Source organism: Episyrphus balteatus, chromosome 4 (genome assembly GCF_945859705.1).
Source record: "Episyrphus balteatus chromosome 4, idEpiBalt1.1, whole genome shotgun sequence".
In the NCBI taxonomy this organism is placed as follows: domain Eukaryota; kingdom Metazoa; phylum Arthropoda; class Insecta; order Diptera; family Syrphidae; genus Episyrphus; species Episyrphus balteatus.
The window spans coordinates 3,835,586-3,858,919 of NC_079137.1; the positions used below are offsets into that span (position 1 = coordinate 3,835,586).

The following is a 23,334-nucleotide window of genomic DNA, read 5'->3' on the forward strand; positions in this document are numbered from 1 at the left end:
ACTTCCTGTGATATCCATTTTGAATATAAAAATACACCATTTTCTCGTACATAATAAACTCCGGTGGTTAAAAAAATATACCGATTTTGGTGTATAAATGGCGCTAGTGGTATATTAAATGATTTGGTTTTTTGGTGAAAATTATACCTTTGAAATTGAAAAATACACAATAAATCTATGGATAAAATACACCATTTAAATTATTCTGATTTAAAATTGGAACCAATGTTTATTTTTCACCTCAAACAGTTTGATGAATTCTAATTCACAAAATTTCTTATGAAATAAATGAAAATGAGTTTTTATTCACTTTCATAATTTTGCCATATGAAACTAATGGTTAAATATGAATTTGTTTGCCTAGTTTAAAAACGAAACACATTCTGTATACCAATTTTAGATACTACCCCCTCTAAAAATGTCAGTGAATTAATTATTTATTTTTTCGATTTTAAAAATCGGTTTTTTCAAAAATTATAATTTTTGTGTTGTTTTACATTTTTTTAGAAGAGTTATTTTATAATATAATTTACTGAATCGAAAAAACTAAGAATTCGGGATAATAAGTCGATAAATATACTATTATAGTAAAATAATTAATCGCTTTCTTCTTTTTTTAAATGGCGGCCATTGAAAAGTATGGCGCCCCTCACTTATGCAGTCTGGTGAATTTTATGTCCACTGGGTGTACTTTCTACACCAAAGAGAGTGTACAAAATATACCGTTTTGGTTGATTTCAGAATCGAATAATTTTATGCACCATTAATGGCATATTATAAAAACAACTGAATATCGGTGTATTTTTTGCACGGAATCTTAAAAAAATGTTGAAATTTTTTACAGAAAAGACAGTGGTATAATTTTTATACCACTAATTTTGAGAAATACACCATATTTTTTCAATTTCCTCAATTTTACACCAAAATTAATGAATTTACACCAATTTATACACCAGTGTGCTACTTAAATATAGCGCAACTAAAAATTGTTACAGCTGATTTCACAACTTTTACAAATAACTTTTAACCGATTCTGACGACGAACAGTTTAAAATGGGTGCACTGATACATCAAAAAGTGTAATACGTCATTTATTTGATTATAACTAATGGACCACTTATTTCTTAAATAAAATAGGTCTGTTTCACTTTCCAGAATAATTCCAAAACAACTTTTATGACGAAATTCAATTGAATTATATATAATTTACAATTTAAAAATCATAAAAGGTATAATTGGAATTTCATTACACTTGCAAATTTGATCTGTGCGAGACCACTAACCTATCAAGTTAAAAATTTTTATTATTTTTCAGAACTTGAATAGCGTAAAAAAAAGACTAGAAGATTCTTAATTATTTGTTATTACTCAAGCCTTACATTTTTCCCTGAATAGTTCAAACTTATTTCCGTAATGTAAAGCTTTAAACTTTAAATTTTTAAACCTACAAAAAAATTAATCAATTTAAACTTTTAATTAAAAACCTCCAAGTATGTAATAAAAAAGAAATATATATATAGATTCCGGTCGCTCAATCTAATCGACCTTAATTTTTGTTCCCCTTATTCAGCAATAAATTTCTTTGATTTCTGTCACTTCCACAATGTATTACCTATGTATCTACCTGCTTGTAATGTTTTGTTTTGTTTATGTTTTTTTTCTATTACAACGGAATTATTTATGAACAACACAGCTGTCAATTTTATAATTAATTCCATTTATAGTTAAAGTAGATAGACTATAGAGAGAGGTAATTGAAAAAAAAAAACTCTTAAATATTTTACAACAACGCCAACAACAATATTGATCACGAATGCATCTAAATTTATTTCAATTTTATTATTTGCTAGCACTAATCGTTTGCATTTGCAATAACTTAGCTTTGGATTCGTTTGGAGTGGTGATTAATTTAACTATAAGAGTGTCTTACATGACGTAAGGAGAGTAGATATGCAGATATTTTTTAAGCTGGCCAGATATTGGTTTGTTTACTCGCTGGTTATTTTTACCTTAAAGGAATAGTTTTTGATAAAAATGATTAGGAACTATTTTATTCTTCATAAAATTTCCCATCTTTTGAGATTGAGAAGATCTCGCTGAGCAGAATTGTTTCCAAAATATTGCTTTCCAAACATACTCAATTTTTCAAAAACTGATTTTTTTTACTATTAGGTATAGTTGTTATGGTGAATTTTCATCACAATTAAAAATCTGGTCACTCTAGAAATGCAAAATTTCAATCCACGATCACAAACAAGTAGACAAAATTATACACTTGGTTGCACTTGCATATTATGGCTTAGGTAGGTAGTAGGTTCACCATAATGCATTTTTTTTTCTTCCCTCCTCCATCAAGACCAAACTTATCTATTGATCAAGTAAACACCTTTTTTGGAACGTGATACAAACTTACTTAATGACATAGGAGTACTCAAGTATACTCGAGTATGCATTTCCATTTCGATCATGGATAAATAATAAATCGAAGAAAAAAAAATGTGTCTTGCAAATAAAATAAATAGTGCATGCCAATTGCTGTTGTAATGACAGCTATTGCATTTTAAAATGACCTAAATAAGCCAACAGTTCACACATAGTTTTGTAATTTAATTCCGTAGTCGGTGTATAGAATCGCGTGTGATTGAGTAGGTGCAGATTATTTGCTTTCACTTTTTTTTTGTATTTTAATATGAAACTTTACAACCTACCTCAATGTCATTGAACTTGATCTCACAGAGAAGAAAAATATAAATAAAAACAAACAAATAAATAAATAATACTTTTTGTTAAACACCGCGACTCCGATTCATGTTTATTTTCTGAGGAGAAAAAAAAAATGTTGCGCATACGCACTAGTGACCGAATAAGATTGTGATGTGAATTTGTTATTCAATTTATTCAAAATCAAACTAATTTTTGATGCAAATTTTATTGTTTTTTTTTTTTTGTTTATAGTTTAAGGAAATAATTGGTAGTTGAGTGTTGAAATTAGTTAGATTAGATATACACAAATTAAATTGTAGTTTATTCTATGTAATTAGTGTTAAGTTATTGTAATTTTGATTATAAATGGGATTTATTTTTGATTAGGAATGATTTAGTATGAGCTAATGTGACACCAATCAAGATCTAATTTTGACACTGAATAGATAATGTTTAGAAGATTTATTACATATCAGTATTTTATTAAGTTTGAAGGCTACAGGGGCTTTTAAATGTCTAATGAGCTAATGGATTTTTTTTTTTTTTACTATTAAACAAGTTAATGAATTCTTTCAATAAGTAATAGCAACTACTGACCGGTCGCAAAATAAACGCAGCCGATATAATAAATATGTAGACCTTTAGCCTGCCAAGCGTGATGGAAGAAACAAAAAATCAAACAGTTCCCTTTCGATCTTGTGAACGATTCAACTGATTTTAAAAATATTATTTTACTTTGGTTTTAATAATCAAAAAAATTAAAATATCAGTTTTAAACAAAATTAATTAATTTTTATCACCCCGAGAATAAACTTGTCAGCAGACTTATAAAATTAAGTGTACATATTATAATTCTATTTGTATTTTATATTTCATCCATTTAATAAGGCAACTTATATGCCAACGAGTTTTTTATCAATCAATGTATCTTGTGGAATTGCATTTTGTATTTAATGTCACACCCGTAACAAAAATATGTCACACCCATACAATTTTTAAATTATTATACAAAAAAAATAGTATATTATAGCAAAACAGTATATATTAACTTCAAATACTTTTAAAGTCACAAAACAGACTGACTGACGTCACACCCACCTAATGTTAAGGTGGGTGTGACGTAATAAAACGTCTTTTTCAAAAACATATTGACAACGAAATACATTACATGTTTAAGCTCTTAAATATCTTAGTTAGTGAATAATACATGAATCAGGAACAAAAAATGAATTAAATGTATCACACCCGTAACAAAAGAAGTACCTAATAGCAGATCTTGCGCACTTACTATGTTCAAAAAAATTTAAATAATTTACTTTTTGAAGGGTAAAAATTCCCACAAAAATAGTCTAGAAAAATTGTATAGGAAAGATATGATTTTTAGGATGGTGAATGTCACGCTAAAACAAAATATTTTTTTTTTTTTTTTTTTTTTTTTTTGACGGGAGGAAATCTTCAAAAGACACTTGGCAGTATTCGACACCAAGTAGTGTGGGACTCTTAACCACTAAAACCACCTCTTTATCAGGACCAATCTTTAGAGATCGACATCAGATTTTTCTTTCTTAACTTTGTAAAATCACTTTGGGGGAAGTTTAAACTTTTAATACTTTCCCATGTTTTTTTAGACCATAAGCTCATGAGGCTTGGTTCTTCTTAATCTCCGAACATGGTTTCTAGTATTCAAGACGGACACCATTTCAGAATTGGTATGACATTGCAGTCTCTGATTATGGGATACAGCGTATTTTTTAACAACTTCTGTAACCGTTTCTATTTGTAAGTCACGATGTAGATCGCTATTTCTTATGTACCAAGATGCATTAACTATTCCACGAAGGACTTTGTTTTGGAATTTTTGGATGATTTCGGTATTTGTTTTCTTTGTACAGCCCCATAATTGGATACCATAGGTCCAAACAGGCTTTAGTACTTGATTATACAGCATTATTTTGTTTTGGGTTGATAAATCAGAGTTGTTACCAAGTAACCAGTACATTTTTCTAAATTTCAAGTTTAGTTCTTCTCTTTTCTTTTTGATGTGCTCTTTCCACTTTAGCTTTGCATCCAAAGTCATTCCAAGGTATTTGGCCGTATTGGCGTAAGGTACAGCTTGATTATTAATGAATATTGGAATATTGTTTATCTTTTTATTTGTAAAGTTTATATGTGAAGATTTTGTTTCATTTAGTTTGATACGCCATTTTTCGGTCCAATCTCTGACTGTGTCGACGGCATATTGCAGCTTTACTGCTCCCCTAGAGACACATTTGTCGGGTACCAAAATTGCGGTATCATCTGCAAAAGTAGCCATTATGGTGTGATTCCCAACTGGGATATCCCTTGTGTATAGTAAATACAGGGTAGGACCTAGGACACTTCCTTGTGGTACACCGGCTTCTATTTTCTTCAATTCCGAATATTCTTGATCGTACCTTACTCTAAACAATCGGTCTGAGATGTACGATTTTAATATTTCATAGTACTGTCTGGGAAGATCTCTTTGCAGTTTGTACTCAAGTCCCTCATGCCAAACCTTGTCAAAGGCTTGAGCAACATCTAAGAAAATAGCTGAACATACTTGTTTTTCTTCTAATGCTTTTTCTATTACATCCGTTATTCTATGAACTTGGTCTATCGTGGAATGTTTATTTCTAAAGCCAAACTGATGATTTGGGATTAACCTTCTTTCTTCTATAATTTTGCTAAGTCTCTTCAGAAGCAGTTTTTCAAAAACTTTTGCCATAATTGGTATAAGCGATATTGGTCTGTAAGACGTCACTTCTGTAGGTGGCTTACCTTGCTTGGGTATGACAAAAACTTCAGCAATTTTCCAATGGTGTGGGACATACCGTTGCTTAAGGCATGCATTTATTATATATTGGAGTTTTATGAAGGCTTTCAAAGGCATTTCTTTCATAACTTGTGCAGTAATAAGATCGTAATCTGGTGATTTTTTATTTGATAGTTGAGAAATGTTATTGATTTATCTATAAACTGATAAACAATCAATCAATAGTAAATTACTTTTTTAATTGAATTTTCTGAAACAATCTCTAAAATTTTTTACTGTCACAAGCTTCTGTTTTGCATTATATGAAATCCGTTTTCAATAACTATTTATATACCAATTAAAATAAAATAAAAATTAGTTCACAGGTACTTTCAATAGTAATAATTTGAATTTATAACAATAATGAATTACCTATTAACTAGTATATAAATTGTTATCAATTAAATATAATATACGAACTAGAAACCATTTGTTCTTTGAATGAAATTGATTGTAATCCATTTGAGACCACATTTAAATTAGTTCACTTTATTATCTGACAACTAGGGAAATAATCATAACGAGTTATCTAGTCGTTGAAATCAATAAATTATAGGTACTATAAAGTTATATGTATACACGATACACCTTTAAGGTGTCTTTTGAGGTCATATACAACATTAACCTTGCCTTCTGTTCTGTGTCATTATAGAAGAAATACAAATTTACATATAAAAGATAATTAAAATAGGTAGGTACTTGCACCGGGCGCCACTTATTTTGAAAAAATGAAATACAATGTATGAACAATAAATTTGAAAGGTTACCTTGAGATCTTAAAACTAGCTACTTTTTATATTTAGATTAATCCTGTTACCAAAGCTTTCAATCTTGACACTTTTCGTACAAAATTTAAATACAACCAAAATCTAACTTTTTTTTCAGTCTATGTCAAGGGACTTTTGGTGTGCTCGTCCCGATGGAATGCCAAATATGACAGTCTCGAGTTGGACGAATCTCAGTCAACCACAAGGAGCTTGTTCGATATTAGACTTTAAATTCTCTGACATGTTGGAATCCAACTACAATGACTACCTCCAACTGGCGACCTCTTCAGACGCCTCCAACATGACGAAATGTAATAATTTTGAATTTTCCACCGATGATTATGGAATGACTATTGTCGAAGAATACAATCTTGTATGCGAACGTAAGAATCTGCTAAGTGTGGTGGAAATGTGCTTTTTAGCTGGAGCTGCAGTTGGCAGTGTTTGCAGTGGATGGATATCAGATCGTTTTGGCAGAAAACACACTCTCATGGGATTTGCATTGGTCCAGACTACGTTGGGTGAGTTTAAAGACATGTTTGAGTTCGACAAGATTAAAAGTGACACTTATGCGCAGCTCTAATATTCAAATGCTACATGCAACAGTTGTTTGTTATTAGATCACGTTTTTATGCATTTTCCTGAGCAATTAATAAAAATACATCTCAGACAAAAAAGTAGATTGCAATGGGATGCCTTTAAAAGTTAATGCAAATTAAAATTATGGAAATAGTTCGAATTTTTATTGTTTTCCATAATGGTTAACGACGACGAAGTATCATACACGATTGTGTATGAACTATTTAAAAATAAAAAGGTGTGACAAGCAGGCGTGTGTTGAACTGACATTTGCTGATACAATCGGGGCAGGAAATTTCATTTGATTCGGAGAATAAATTTTTCGACATATGTATGTCTTTAAATAAAATTCTATAAGTTATTACTTTTATATAGGCATCTAGATTAATGATCAAATCGAGTATAGGCATATTATTTATTTAACAAGAGGTTATACACAAGCAAGGTTAATATAAATAGGTTAACATTTGCATGAAGGTGCAGCAGTTGATGAGTGGATTTGTTCTCACACTTGTTGTTCTTAATTATGGGAAGTATATACGTTTCAGATATAAATTCTCAGATTAACAAATTATAATTGTATCAAAAACTATAACCACTCTTTATTGTCAATTTGCTTTAAAGAAAAGCATTGAAATTTAAATATAAAAGACAATTAAAAAATGAAGGTACTTGCACCGGGCGCCACTTATTGTTGGTAATAAATTACAGAGACTAGAAAATAAAATACAATGTATGTGCAGTAAGTTGATAGGTTAGTTTAAATCTAAAATTATCTAGTAGCTTTTTTATTTTTGATTTAATCCTGGTATCAAAAATTTCAATCTTGAAATTTTTTGTAAGAATTTCAATTTCAGTCTATGTCAAGGGGCTTTTAGGTCCGGTCAAAAGTACTGACTATTTTTTTTTTTGTGGGCCGGTGTGGAACGATTGATTTATAGAAATCTTTTCTGTTTTTTTGAAAACTTTCAAAAAATTGTTTCGATAGTCATTTAAACCTTAATTATATGCATAGAGCATAGCTTATTTGTGTATAAACCTTTTTTATATACGGACACTAGTCTTCCAATTTTTTAACTGATGTTTTTTTAATCGGATCGTCAAAATTGAAGTCTTTCGAAAAAAAAAAAAAATAGAGAAACAGTTTTACTGGTAGACCAGAATGTGTGTCTGTGGCTTGTGTCTTGTGTCGCTGTCAAAGTTAAAAAGTATGAAATTAGTATATTGGTGCCAGAATACGTAGCTGTGGCTGTGGCAAGGAAATTCGCTGTGGTACAAGTCGAGTCGACTTTTACTTCAAGCTACAAGCGGAATGACTTTTGACGTTTCTAATGTGGTTACTCAGTTAAAATTATTTTTTTTTCAAGGCAATTGACATTTTTGTACGCCACATAATTCTTTTCATCTTTTCTACATTTTGAGCGAATTTATTTGACATCTTGTACCACGACGTTTTTCTTTGCTACAAGCGAATTTTCATTCTGTTCAACCAGTTTATAATACTCAAGCAAGTTGACCCAAATTAAAGCTGTATGCTCATTTCATAGTAACCCCCCAGAATTTACTGTGGGCTCTTGGTATGTTTTGCCAATGATTTTATCAAAAACAAAAATTAATTACTGAAGTAATAACTGTTAGATTACGAGCTATCAGACCATACAAATCTTCATAATCAAATATTAGTCTGATAATAAAATGAATAGCAATTTAATTTTTTAGTGACCTTTGATTTGCATCATTATATTTTAGGTTATTTTAGTAATGATAATTGTTTTTAGTGCATAATTTAAATTCGTGATTAGATTCAAAAAGTAATATCCTTAATCTTAATTTTATTGGAAAAAAAAACATTTTGCTGCATTTTTTGATGTTTTTTGTTTGAAATTACATAAATATACGTCGTATAAATTTCTGTGGAAAAAGAAATACATTTGACGAGTACCTTTGTATGTAAATTTGGTTAGCGTTTAAAAAAAAATGAATCTTAGAAAAATGAGAAGCTCTACTCAACACACACACTTATTGTTTTTGGATAATACATTTTAGATTTTTGAAAAAATGTATCAAATTAGTAAAAAAGTGTGCAAAACACTGAAATAAATGAAACTTTTGTTGCAAGATATAATTTCGGTGCGTATGTAAAAAAAAATCATTGTAGAAATGGATTTCTCATTGCAAACTATAAATTACCAAATTAGGAAACACAAGAAAACTTAAACAATGCGAAATTTCAGAAAATTAAAAACTGAACAAAAAAAAACTGGAAAATTTGGGGCAATTCACTTTAAATCCCGGATTAATCCTTTCTAAAATAATTTCGTTACCAAAAAAACAATTGAGCAGTGGCTTTTCAAGAAAAAGATAAAAAAACATTTTGTCATCAGAAAATCGAAAAAACCGAAAGCAAAATTGTGATTTTTCATACTATTTTCAATTTTCACCGGTTTTCAAACAAAAATTTGGTGTGTTATTAACAAGAAATAATTATAATATATTAAATTTTAAAATTCATGAACCTTTTTTCAAAAAACTTGATTTTTCAAAACAATTTTTAATTTTTTTTTTTTTAAATAAAAAATGTGTTTTTCAAAAATTTTTACTTACCGTTGAATTCAGTTAAATCGTTTACAATCAAGTCAGAAATGAAAAAAAAAAAACGGTCCAAAAAAATTTTTTTCTTTACAAAATATTTTTTGGATGATTGTCACTTTGTCACCAAGCATTATTTCTACCAAATTTTCCACAACAACTATGTTATTGAACGTCCTTACGATTTTTCGTAATTTTGTCGGAACACGACGACGATGAAACCAAATAATTTACCTCCTTTAAGCATTTTCTTACCATTTAATCAAACGTCAATATTAATTAATGGCTACCTGCCATTTTATTTCATTCTTTCACACTTTTAAACAAAAATCATCATCATTCCAAAAATCAACCATAATAAATCAAAAATTCTCTCTTTTTGTTTGTGTATAGGAACCCTGCTTGCATTCTCAACATCCTTAGCCATGTTCATGACATTGCGAGTCATAATTGGATTTGCATCGATGACTGTTGCTGTGGTTAGTTTTGTTCTAGTCGTCGAATTGGTTAGTGGCAAATGGCGAACTATAATTGGCATCCTGAATATCCTTCCGGTGGCGATCTCGTATATCCTTACTTCGGGGATAGCTTATTTAACGCGCGACTGGCGCCTTATGCAATTGGTTATATCAGTGCCATGGATTGCATTGCTATTCATTTGGTAAGTTTTATATGATTACGTTAGGTACACTAAAAATTCTCATCATCATGGTGAGGTGATTCATTCGGTCATTGTTTATAGTTTTTGTGTTAAACAAATAATGATTGATGTTTTAGGAGGTGTAAAATTTATTTACACTTTTGAGAAATGTTTGGGGAATTCACATTGTTTAGGAGAAAATGGCTTTGAATATTGTTAGATTTTCTCTATAAAAGGAATGTTAATATTTATCCATGTAATATTTCCTTTATAGACAAAAAGGCAGGTTTCTAGCTGAATTTTGATTAGAATAGTCAATGATTCAACTAATCAACCAACGTAACGCATTGTTTGGAAATTTGAGAAAATTTGCGGTTAACTTAATAATGTAAAAATCTATTACATTAACCAAACATTTGCATATACAACATTTGCGGTAATTTGAAAGACTACATCCGTGGAAATATGGTTTTCCAGCACGATTTTCTAAAAATTTCGTTCAATCAAATTTGACTTCTGACGTAGAGAAATCATTGAAATTTATTACATTTTTTTGTCATGAACAAAGTTATTTTCAGGTAACAATGATTTAATTAATGCGGAATATTCGAAAAATGTATTCATCTCACGAATACCGTGCGATAGGTATTTTGATGTAATAACTTGATCATAACCTTACTCAATATTATAAGGGTTTCTATTTTTATTATTACCTAATAAATAAATTGTTTGTGACGGATTCAGTTTGATTTTATTCCCCCTTTGCTTGGAATAATAATAATATTAATAATGATGTCAAGAGGCTTAAGAAAAAAATCTTTTGGCGTTAATTGGTTACAAGCAAGCTTGTTTGGCTCACTAATTAAAGATAATCTGCTTTCAAAAATCTAATTTGATTTATAAGTTCCATATTCCCGATGGAAATATAAGTAGTTGGCGATTTAGATTTCTTTAGCTGTTAAACAATGTAAACCTACTATTTTGGCTTTATTTTAGCAAATTATAAGGTCACAGTGTTTCAATACAAAATAATTTTTTGTTTTTTTTATTGACTTTTCACATTTTCTATTTTAATTAGACGAAAAAAAAACATAATTTTAAAAATATTTTTCTCGGGACCTAGAACGTTTTATATTACTTACAAACATAGTAAAACTGAACACTTGTTTTTTGTTAAGGGGGGAAATCCCTCTGGAATTTTTTATTTTTGCATTTTTTTTTTTTTGTGTAATAAATTTATTTATCTACCGAAGAAACTATTTTCAGTGGTCTTAGCCTTAAATGAAGCCTCAAAAGTGCCTAGATAGTCCCGAAACCAATGCGCTCCGAACCTACCATAGTACGAAAACGAAAACTTTAAACACAGTTTTTTTCCTCGCCGTGCAATGTAACTCAAAAGCTATCGACTTGAAATTTGAAGCAAATTACTCCTTAACTTATTGGCCACAACATGATTCTAAAAGTTGAATAAAATTTGTACAGTAAATATTTTTTTTAACTACATCTTTGTAAAAAAAACATGTTTTTTTTTTCGTTTTTTTGATTTATAATTTTTATTTTTCATGTAAAAAAAATAAATTTAGGTTCATGCAATGCGTACTAATATCATCTAACGGAAAAAAATTTCCTTTTTGATTTAAGATAATTTCCTGGACCTGTGCATTGCACGGCGTAAACTAGAGGCGTCAACTTTGAAAGGCTCCAGAGCCGCCATTTTGTTATTTTTTCATTTCAAAAAAATTTTTTTCAATACTTAACAATGTCAGTAATATCTTGTCTTTTTCCAAATTTCAACAGGTGCTTTCAGTTTTTCATAAAAAAATATTGAAAAAGGTGTCGTCCAGAGGGATTTCCCCCCTTAATATATTCTAAAATCTTGATTTAGGTACGAAAATGTTTATTACACCTTCAATCATTGAAAAAGCTTCCTACATATCATCGGTCTCATAAGGAAACCTCGTAACTCCACTTTTTTTCTAAAATGACTTTTGAATGCCATTTTTTAAAAAATATGTCAGCGGAGCAACCCAGAAAATTTGAAGTCATTCCGAAAACTCTAAATAGACTTAAATTCAAATTTTGCACAAATTAGCACTTAATAGGCTAACGCGATGGACCGTTATGTCAGAGGTCTGTGTTCGAATCCCAGCATCCACCACTTAATTTTTTTTTCAATGGGAACTGCCTTTTGCGAGGTATTGCCAAAGCCTCCAAGATGCACTTATTCATAGCTACGATATTCTTGTGCTTTGTCAATGGATCAAGAGATTCACTTCAGCAAACTTCTAGATAAAAGTTATAGGGCCTTAGTAATAGACAAAAAAATTAATGGTAATAAAATATTTATATCAAACTTCTAAGCTTCGAATTGGCTTAGAGGGAGTTCACCTGTAACTAAGTCGATTTTAAAATGATATCACTTTTTTCTGTTTCTTTTCTCATCTATACCATTTTTTTAATTTTAAAAAATCTCAGCAACTTTGCAACTAGATAAATTCATATAAATTTTTCGAAGAATAATTAAAAAATAAAGATCTTTTTCATTGATTTTCACTTTTTTATTATATATTTTTTAATTAATTTTAATTATAGAGGTAAAAAATCATCTTTAACCTAAAAAAAAAAACACTTTCGACAAAATCCTAGTTCAATATGACACATTGCTTTAACAAATTTTTATGCTGAAACTTTTGGTTAAAAGTCGTTTTCTTTATATAATTAAATAAATTAAATTTTATGTAGTAAAAAAAACGTTTGTATCAATATAAAATATACTAAAATATTGATATACGTACATAAATATTCACGGTCCTGTTTTGCATTTAGCCTTTCAAAGCCCTTATTTTCTTATTTCACATTTCTTATACATAATTTCACATTAATTATTTTTACTATACTTTTATTGCCTTCTAAGAAACAATTTTTACTTTGGAGAAGAATAGTTCAGTAAAATTTCAATAACTTGCAATTAAAAAAAAAGTGTATGGCGTATGAGTAATTTTTATATAAAATCAAAAACACTGTTAGTTTTGTACTACTTCAGTTTTTTATTTCACTTCCTTATTTTCTTTTTGGACATCAGAAACTTAGTTTTGGTCACCTCATTTATCTTGTATGTTCGCCGTTTAATAGGTTTGAAAATTATTCATTTCCGAGCTTAATACAAAATCAGTACCTATTCCACCTATCTTTTTGCACGTAAATAACTCTTATTAAAGATTTCTATTTTCCCTCTCATTAAATTACATTTTTCTTCCGACAAAAAAAAAAAAAAAATTAATCGCACACAAAACATTTTCTGATCTTTGGGTACCTACATTTAATTGGATAAGCAAACATTCTTGTACAAAGTATTATACAAGGTCGGATTTTGTCAAAATTTACTTACTTATCGTTTCAAGACCAAACATTTCTACATTTTCCTAAGAGCTTTTTCCTGAAAAATAAACAAAGAAAAATATCGTTTTCTTGTACAAAAGCGCTAAAAATTTTGCTAAAATTCTTCTTTATGGAAATTTATCAGGAAAAATTATGACAAAAAAAACACCTCAAAGACTTCACGTAAGAAATCCAGCACTGAATGACATTACTCATTCCAAACTCAAACCAACCTCATCCGTCCGCATCCAAATAAGAGAAGCCAATATCTTTGTTCAGTCAACAATAAGAAGAATTGTTATCCGATTCAATTGATTTTATTTATTTTCGCATCCTTTCTCCTGTTGTGTGTGCCCCCATTTATATAACCTACAACAAACACACATACTTTTAAAAACACAACAACTATACTCTACCACTTTCTAATTGTTTGGCCAAGCTGAGAGGGAACAAAGACCGACGGGAGGCAAGTTGTGATGTACCATTTTCATTTCTCTAATTTATTAAATCAACATGTGTGTTGATGCCGCAAGTTTGTTCTTTGTATATGTATTTCGTCCTTGTCATATCACACACACAAATACACTTAAACTATATTTATGATCGAATACTTTATATATAACACTTTAACTAACTATCCTACTGGTTTTCTCTCTCTCCTAATCAATCATAAAGGTATTGTGTCCCAGAATCACCACGCTGGCTGTTGGCCCGAGGTCGGCTCGATGAATTGGTTGAGCTGATTGAACGTGCGGCAAGGATGAATGGTCGAACGCTTCCATCGAATTATCGGAAATCACTTGAAGCCAACCTAAAGGAAACAACTGCACCATGCTTACCATCAGGTGGTGGTATTGGTCCACTGTCATCGCCAACTTCGTCACCATCATCACCACCTGCTTCGATGATGGGTGGTGCAAAACAAAGTGAGGCTGATGCTTGTCATCCAGTTAATGGAACTGCTGCCAGAACTCCTGCTGTACCTGAACTTCGAGCTGATATAAGCAACAAGAGTCCCTTGGTCGTAGTGTTTAACAAAGACTACTGGCGTACAACCGTACTCACTCTGATTGTATGGCTGACATTGATTATCATCTATTTTGGATTGACATTGCATCTGAGCAATCTGGGTGGCAACGTTTATTTGAATACGGTAAGTTCAGAAAATGGGGTCTTTTGATGGGACTTGGGGTCGTATATGGTATATCGTATACTAGAGTAGAATTGCATTAATAGAGAAGTTATAGTGGATGGTTTATCCTTGGAAACTTGTTTGGAAATGGATGTGAAAGAGAAATTTAATTCAAGTGTGTTGCACTGGGATTCGTGGAAGTTCGTTAAGTTGATGTCCATTTCAGTGATTTGGGGGAATTTTTTTGTTAGTTCGCCTTTTGTGGTTAAGTTCTAATTAAATATCACTCTCTAAGTGAGTAGAAAGGTACAAAATGAAACCCTTTTCTCTTGTGGTAAAAAATTACAAATCTATTCCGTTTTCGAGTGCACCCCTTGCCTGCAAATCCTTCGAGTGAGATATCAAAGGAAAGGTCTCTTTAAGCTCTATTCATAGGTGAAAACCAAAAGTTTCTTCGAGGTCTAGTTCCTGAGATATTTGCAACCAAACATTTTTAATTTCTTTTCCTTCCATTTCGAAGTCGATATCTTTTTTGCAATGTCTCGCAACAAGTTTTTGTTTACAGATATGAGTTCAAAATTAACTGGCCTTATTTATGTAAAAAAATATAAATTAATTTTTTTTTCGGATTTTCGAGAAAAATCAAGGTTATTTGGATTTTGAAAAAAATTCTTCCAAACCCATCGAGTAAGACATCAAAAGAAAGGTTCTTTCTAGCTCTATTCATAGCTGAAAACTAAAAGTTTCTTCAAGGTCTAGATCCTGAGATATTTGCAACCAAAGACCAAACATTTTTTTTTTACTTTTCTTTTCATTCCGAAGCCGATATCTTTTGATCAAAGTATCGAAACAAATTTTGGTTTACAGATATGAGTTCACAATGAAGAGGACTATCTATTTATGTAAAAAAATTACAAATTTATTTTTTTTTCGGATTTTCACGAAAAAATCAAGGTTAACCATTTGCCTAAAAAAATTGGATTTAAAAAAAATTCATCCAAATCCATAAAATGATACACCAAAAGAAAGGTCTCTTCTAGCTCTATTGAAAGCTGAAAGTAAAAAGTTTCTTCGAGGTCTAGTTCCTGAGATATTTGCAACCAAAGACCAAACATTTTTTTTACTACCTACTTTTCTTTTCATTCCGAAGCCGATATCTTTTGATCAAAGTATCGAAACAAGTTTTGGTTTATAGATATGAGTTCACAATGAACAGGACTATCAATTTATGTAAAAATTACAAATTTATTTTGTTCCGATTTTCGAGATAAAATCAAGGTTAAAAAAAATGGATTTTATGAAAATTCTTCCTTATCCATCAAAAGAAAGGTATTTTAAAATTTTACAATCATTAATAAAGAAGAAAATAAGGAATTCAAAAACTCAATACTAAATTTAATCTACTGCACTGTGCCTTCTTTTTTTAGTAAAATCCTGTTTCCTTAAAATTAGGACTCAGTACAAATTTATTGAAAGAGCCTTGTCATGTAAAACTTTTGAAAGAATTTAAACAAAAACATTTAAATTGTTGCATAACTTGTAATAAATTCAATATTTATTGTAAGTACCTAATATTTTTTTTTTTTTCTTTAAAATTGTATAACTTTTTTTTTTAATGTTTAACTTCCCACTCAATTTTTTTAACAGCTTCATTCGTTTATATAAAATGTATTTAAAAATTAAACTTAATTTATGCATTTTGAATGAGATTTTATATATTTTCAAATAAAATCAAACAAGTTCAAAATATTCTTCCCTTAACGTAAACAAAACAAAATAAAATTAAAAGAAATTTATTTTTTGCAAATAAAAATATTTATATTCAGATTGTGATGATTTACGATTGTCAATAAAACAAAACATTTAAAAATATAAGCTGGAAATAATTAAAACATTGACCAGAGATACTGTAGAATCAATATAAAAGGTCGCTGTACCTACTTGATATTACGTCAAAGTATAAGAAGTAGATGTTTTTTATTTTAAGAAAACAAACAAATAAATAATGATCATCAAGCTGTCATTTCTTTACAGTTAATTGGCGTTTATTTCTGTACTTTAAGGTAAAATAAAATATTTGTTAAGTAAGGCCCAGTTTAAAAGAATTTGCAGTTAACTTAGTAACAGTTGACTACGTTTGGATTTGACAGGTTCATATATGGCAAGATATCTTCTAAACTATTTGTAGAAAGTTTACAAATGAGGTATCGTTGGAAGCTGAAAGAGACCTTTAGTGTTATTAGATTCTAAGATTTGAGAATTGTTGGGTCTTTTTCAAAATAAATGCATTTTTTTAAATCCCCGCAAATTTTTCGGGAGATACTCCACTCGTTAGATAGATCTTCTTTGTCGCTATCCTAACGTGAAAACTAAAACCTCCTGAGATCCTTAGTTTAAGATATATTTCCATCCAAAGTTATGTTTTTTTCGTTTTTTAGTACAAATCGGGTTGTTTACGTCTTATATTAATATTAAATTAATTTTTTACAGGCAATTGCAGGTCTTATAGAAGCAATTTCCATCTGTGCCAGTATCGTAGTGGTCCTTAAACTTGGTATTCGTCAAAATCTCATAGCCTACATGCTTATTGCTGGGGTGTGTTGTCTAGCAGCTAATTTAGTTCCGGGTGGTAATCTCTTTGGCGTCATTGGACTAGCAATGATAGGTAAGTTTTTATTATGTTGCAATATAATTATCCTCATTATCTATTCTAAACCATAAAGATTTTTCAACCACACAAAATCATGATTATCTTTACGGAAAAAAAAAAATAATAAATCATAAATTTATTTGTTCTTATAACTCTTCTTCTCTTTGCCACGCCACAGCTAAATGTGCTATCGGAGCTAACAATGCAATCATCCCAACTTTCACCGCGCAACAATATCCGACAGTTGTGCGAAACTTTGGCCTTGGCATGGGCAACCTAGCTGCTGGCGTTGCTCTAATACTTGTTCCGTATATGTGGTTACTAGTAAGTATATGGCGGCAACTTTATATCTTTATCTCATACTTAAATCATTTTTATGAAATAAAATTCAAATTTAATGGGGTTTTTCAAACTTTTCCCTTTTTTTTCTTTGTAAACTAAAAAAAAAAAAAAAAACCAGGAGCACGTCTCACCTCTACTACCTTTAACCATAATGGGTGTTTGTGGAATTGTTGGAGCTGGAGCTCTCATGATGATGAAAGATGTTTCTCGGGATATAGATTGAGAGGATGCGGAGGTTATTTTGAGGAGGGGGCGGGTATACAATGCCCCTATAATAATATTTATATTGTATAGTTGTACCTTACTGTGATAGAGGACATCACACTCAAAGGATATTCTCTTCGTTGAGAAAAATAAACTTTGGTGGGATATACCTTTCCTGGTTTAGTGGTTAAGTTTTTTTTTAGTTCTTTGTATATTATTAAGTTCTGTATGCAGTATTTTTGTGTTTTTTTTTTTTTAGAGTTTGTAGAGTTAAGGATATTTAATTTTTAAGACGTATTTTATATTAATAAAGTTAAATTACTTTTTAAAGTTATGGTAATTGAAGAGCTTCTGTGTTTTCATTCTTGGTTTTGGATCATGAAAAAAGGACTATGCATATTAAAAGAAATTGCATTTATTCAGTGAGATGTTGCAGATTGTTCTGCAAAAGGACGGGGAAAGTTGAACTGGTAAAATGTATAATTTGGGATGTAATTAACTCTTTTCTGATAGTATACAACAAGAAACCTAAAATACTTTAAAAACAGAACCTCGAAAACAGCCAAAATGACGTTTTTTAGCATATTATAACGGTAATATTTCAAAAACGGAGGCCAATCAAATTTGTCTGACTTCAGATTCAAGTTCAGCACAGGAAAAACCTCTAGAAAAATATATCTTGGTTCTTGTAACAAAAGAAAGTATAATTTTGTTGACCAGTGTAATTTTTTTACCCACAAAATGATTTTTTATGGCCTATTACACTTGAAGACCTATTGAACAAATCTAGTCTTACAGAGCATCAATTTCTTTATTTCTGTCACTAGTTTTGTCTATAAATCTTATAAAATCGAGTTCAGTCAGGCTAATCAACGCACCATTAAAATTTACCAAAATGTCAAAGAATAAGGCGGTGTTAACATTGGACTCAAAAAAAGCTTGTCAAGAAGGGTCCTTACTTAAGAAATCCTCCTTCACTTGCTTACATATTTTTTACCACGAAAAGCGAGTGAGAAAGCAACACAGAAACGTCAAAATGAATCGGATGACTAAGTCCAATGTGAACAGCGTCTAAAACATTCGAGTTTTATCGTACCCGGCAACACGTTGACAGCATTTTTCGTTTGCGATCACACGACATGACTAATTGACAAGCAAAATATTGTATGAGACCAAACATTCATGTTCAATGTAAAAAAGAGCAGCCATTTTTTTTTTTAAAAAGCTGATTGAATTATTTACATAGTTATGGAACGTCATCGTTTGGTCAGCTATTTTCCTAAAAGCACAATAACCTTTAGACCTCTCATCTGTCACTTCTTTAAGAAAAGTCATAATTTAAGCATTCAGTACATTGCAATGATCAGAATGTGGTTAATTTGGTTGACACCTGTTTATTTATGAGATGTCCGCAAATTGCTTACATACTTGCTACCATAATATTTTTGTCTTCAATTTGACAAATTTAAATAAAAGTCTTACGATGCTAACGAAGATGCTAAGAATTTTTATTAATACCCCTAATATGGTTAAGATTGCGTGTTTTCTGCTTCGTAATTAATGACTTCTAGTTAAAAATTCTTTGGTTAAACAAATCTTCACACTACTTTTGATAAAGTAGCCTTTTTAATTTATAATTTGTTAAACAATCTTTGCAGTCTATTATTAAATGACATCGTTCTTTTTGTGTTGCATATAATAATATGCAACCCACCTGCAGTTTAGCTATAAGCTAAAGCTTAGATAATATTATTGACCTTATTTTAAACAATTTGTTTTGGATGAGAAAATAGAAAAAACTTATAATTTTATACAAACATTGTTTAGGTGACACGCAACTGGAGTCAAATGTCAACACTATTAGGGACAAACATGATTAAACCTTGGTTCAAGGTTGTTGCGGATTGGTTCGACTCTGGTTTAAAGATGGTTTTGTGGCTTTATCTATATTTATAACAATCAGATGGAAACTAATAAAGGCTCTCCGAAGCCAACGATGATTACTGATATTGTTTTTTTGTCTTGGGCGTTCAAGTGGGAAATATTAGTTACACATAGCGTATTATGGGAGTCCCCAACCTCTGTGTTATTAATTTTTGTCTTCATTGTTTTGGATGTGCCTTAAAGTTAAATTTGTAGCACTGTGAAAATTTAAAAGTGCAAAAACTCTACAAAAACCCTAGAAGTGTAGACTCCAGTTAAGGTTATAGTTGACATTTCTGTCAAAGTGTCAAATTTTTGTAATCAATTTAAAAAAAAAATTACAATACGGTCGTTAAAACTTAACAACTTTGACAGAAGAAAATTTTGCTATTTAGTTATGTCATGGCGAATGTTTCGTGATTGTTTTGAACACCATATACAAAATTAGATTTTCACGCATCTATCTTTCATTTCTATTTTTGGTCTCTCTTGTCAAAAAATCAAGGATCTTCGGCAGTCTCTGTGTAAACCCATACTAACACATTTATGTACTTCACAGTTGTCGCACATAAAAGGTTTGTTTGATTACTCTCAAACTACTCATTTCTATGATGCTACCTTGGAAAGCGATGTGCATAGGTTACCACACAAATATTAATATTCTATGCCTGCGAAACTTAACAATGTGAGGCGTGGTAGAGTGTGGTAATAAAAAATCCAGTGTGTTATTCAAATAACCCTCACTCACAATCAAAAAATCCCACGATATGTGCCAATTTAAACATAAACAATGTTTAAACAAACAACTCAAAAAAAATTTAGTTTATAAACACAAAAAAAAATAATTTTATCCAAAATGCGTAACATTGTTTAGACAAATTAGCCACAAAAGAAGGAAATTTACTAAATAACGGTTGGTAGCCAATTAAATTAAAAGCTATATGCAACTGTAAACTGGTATAATCATTATTTCATAATATGTGAGAACAATTGTAGTTTTATGAAGTTAGTTATTCTAATACCTTGCGTGACTATCTTAACTATTTACCAGACACTAACTAATATTTGATTTAATTTGTTCGTGAATTATGGAAAATCTCTTGATAACTTTAGATAAAAAACTAATAAAGAATTCCCTATAAGAACAATGCAATGTAATTTTCTCATCAAAAGTCAATTCTAAAGCGTAAGCTTTCATTAAAAGTACAGTTTTAGTTAATGTCAACTAAATTTAAACACGGATATATTCCTACTTAACAATAATTGTGTAGCTAAAGTTAATGACTCTATTAGATTGAATTTTCGTTTCTCACGTTTTATTGCTTATTTTCAGGACAAAAATTTTATTATAATGACACTTATATGTATGACAATGACTTGACATTTAGGTGGGAAAATTATTTTATATTACCAATTTTTTTTCTTGATCTTTTCAAAATTGATTTTTAATTGTTATATTGCTAAGGTCCAATTTATTCACACTCCATTAAATTTAAAGTCGCCATTTAAAAAGAGATATCTTAAAATTAGTATGTGATTTGACAGATTTTTTATTTTTAATGGAGACTTTGGATATAATGGAGAGTGAATAAATTGTGCCTTAAAGATTCATCACAAGAAAACTACTACAATTTTGTTGATTCTATTTTAGGGAAGAAGCTTCCCTTCAAGCAAGAAAACGGAGTCCAGAAAAGACAGTCCGACCTCCGACCGAGAAACGCGGGGTTGCACTCACACACTTGCAACTTTTTGTGTATGAACACAAAGTCGAACGAGAATCGTGGTGGAAAGTGAGAAATGGAAAAAAAAGTGAAACAGACATAGCCAACAAGAGCAAAAGCGTCATTTTGTTATGTTTCGTTGAAGTGTATAGTCGCGTCGCGTCGTGTCTCGTGTCGTTGTTATTATAATATTAGTATAATTATAAACAATATCAAATTATAAACAATATGGAAACAAAAAAAGGTATGTTGTATATATCGCTCAAAGTGTTTGGGTTAAAATGTTGTTTCTTCTTGTGTTGTAGATGTAATCTCTAATGATGAAGAAAAATCTAGAAGGTGAAACATGCGATTGGTAATCTAAAAAACACCAACAACAGCAGCAGCATCAAATGAAATAAAATGAAAAAAAATGTATTGTATTTTATATTGTATTTATTGTGAAAATTTCGTTTGCCAAAATAAAATAAAAAATAAAACAGTTTCAGTGAAAAAAAAAATAAATCTTGTTCTTTTTTTGGTCGCAAATGCGAAATGTCATCCCTTTCTTATTCCTCTTTCTGGTAGGTTTTCGCTGCTCCGGCTCAGGTCCGCCTTCGGCTCCGTTTTCTCGGAATGGAGATTTTCACCACACCAATACATATGCAATCGACTTCGCGGTGATTATAATTTCCATACTAATTTGAGCCGCCTTCGGACCAGTTTCTGATCCGAAGTCGGACTCAGCTCCGCCTCAGGCGGAACGGATTCGGACCGAGGTCGGACCTGTTTGCTTGAAGGGTTTTGTACAATGTTTGTTATCTCTATTACTACAATCTTTTTACCACCTTGATCTTCTATGTGAGTAGTTCGAATTATATAGACATTGTTGATTGTTTGAATGTTTACAAAGTACTCGTGAAAGTACTCACGAGTACTTTGTAAACTACCTCCTACCTCCAAAGAAACACGGGTTTCCTCGGAAATTTGAAATTCAAATTTCAACGAAAAAGAAACTCACCTTTAATGCATGAGAGGTGAGTGCCGCTATAAATTTGCCATAATACAAAATTCAACTTGTTTAGTTTTGGTTTGAGTTCAAAATGAGCTCAGACACCAACCAATTAATGGTTTCTTTCGTTAAGTAAGTACACGAATCAGTTTCATTTAGATTGTTGACTGTTACAAAAATCTTTAATTTTGAATTTTTGGCGCGAAGTTTGTAAGGAAAAAGTAAAAATAATGGACAATAATGAAAAAAAATGATATGTATTTTCTTGTTAGCTAGAATACAAGAATATTATCACTAAGAAGTACAAAAATATTATCATTAAGAAAAAATAAAAAAAAAAAATTATTTTCGAATGAAAAATATCAATTTTTTTTAAATGATTTTTTTTAGACCTTTGGATTTATGTGTCAATTAATTTGTAAGAAAAATTATTAAAAAAAAAAACTAAAAATTATATATCTGAAAATTTTTATAAGAAATTGTATAGCATACTTTTTTGGGGGTAAAAACATTATAAAAAAAAATTTGTACCTAATTAAATAAAAAATTTCTTGTTTTATTGAATTTCTTGAAAGATTATATTAAAAATATTTGTAAACGATTTTTTTAAAAAGCTTTAATATTCTAAGCAACTTTTGCCATTAGAGCAATTACGTGCGACCTATTTGTTAAATTATGGTGAATCACTAAGAAGTTTATGCTCAAATTCATAAGAACCACTTAAAAACATGTCCTTATTTTCTTATTTTTTGCTACGATGTCGTCAAGTAAAAAAAAGAGTATTTTTACCTAAAGCAAAGATGTGTCAATTTCCATCTAAATCTGTACGATTTATATAAGACTTCCCCACTGTGTAAAATTTGTAATAACGAATAATCATTC

At 30.2% G+C, this 23,334-nt stretch overlaps 1 protein-coding gene and 1 long non-coding RNA gene across 3 annotated transcripts in view; both read left to right on the forward strand.

The window, feature by feature from the left end:
* Nucleotides 1-17,967, forward strand: part of LOC129917761 (solute carrier family 22 member 4) — a 36,513-nt gene extending 18,546 nt beyond the window's left edge. For both annotated transcript variants that reach the window (XM_055997852.1, XM_055997853.1), the window contains exons 2-7: nucleotides 6,422-6,824; nucleotides 9,865-10,132; nucleotides 14,165-14,642; nucleotides 17,112-17,286; nucleotides 17,450-17,595; nucleotides 17,732-17,967. In XM_055997852.1, the coding sequence (XP_055853827.1) occupies nucleotides 6,422-6,824; nucleotides 9,865-10,132; nucleotides 14,165-14,642; nucleotides 17,112-17,286; nucleotides 17,450-17,595; nucleotides 17,732-17,836 (1,575 nt within the window). In that variant the 3' untranslated portion in view covers nucleotides 17,837-17,967. The remainder of the gene's footprint in view (nucleotides 1-6,421; nucleotides 6,825-9,864; nucleotides 10,133-14,164; nucleotides 14,643-17,111; nucleotides 17,287-17,449; nucleotides 17,596-17,731) is intronic.
* A 3,441-nt stretch (nucleotides 17,968-21,408) lies between these two features.
* Nucleotides 21,409-21,940, forward strand: LOC129919495 (uncharacterized). The gene is made up of 2 exons (XR_008773080.1): nucleotides 21,409-21,705; nucleotides 21,767-21,940. It is a non-coding gene; the product is annotated as an uncharacterized LOC129919495 (long non-coding RNA).
* Nucleotides 21,941-23,334: the final 1,394 nt, after the last annotated feature.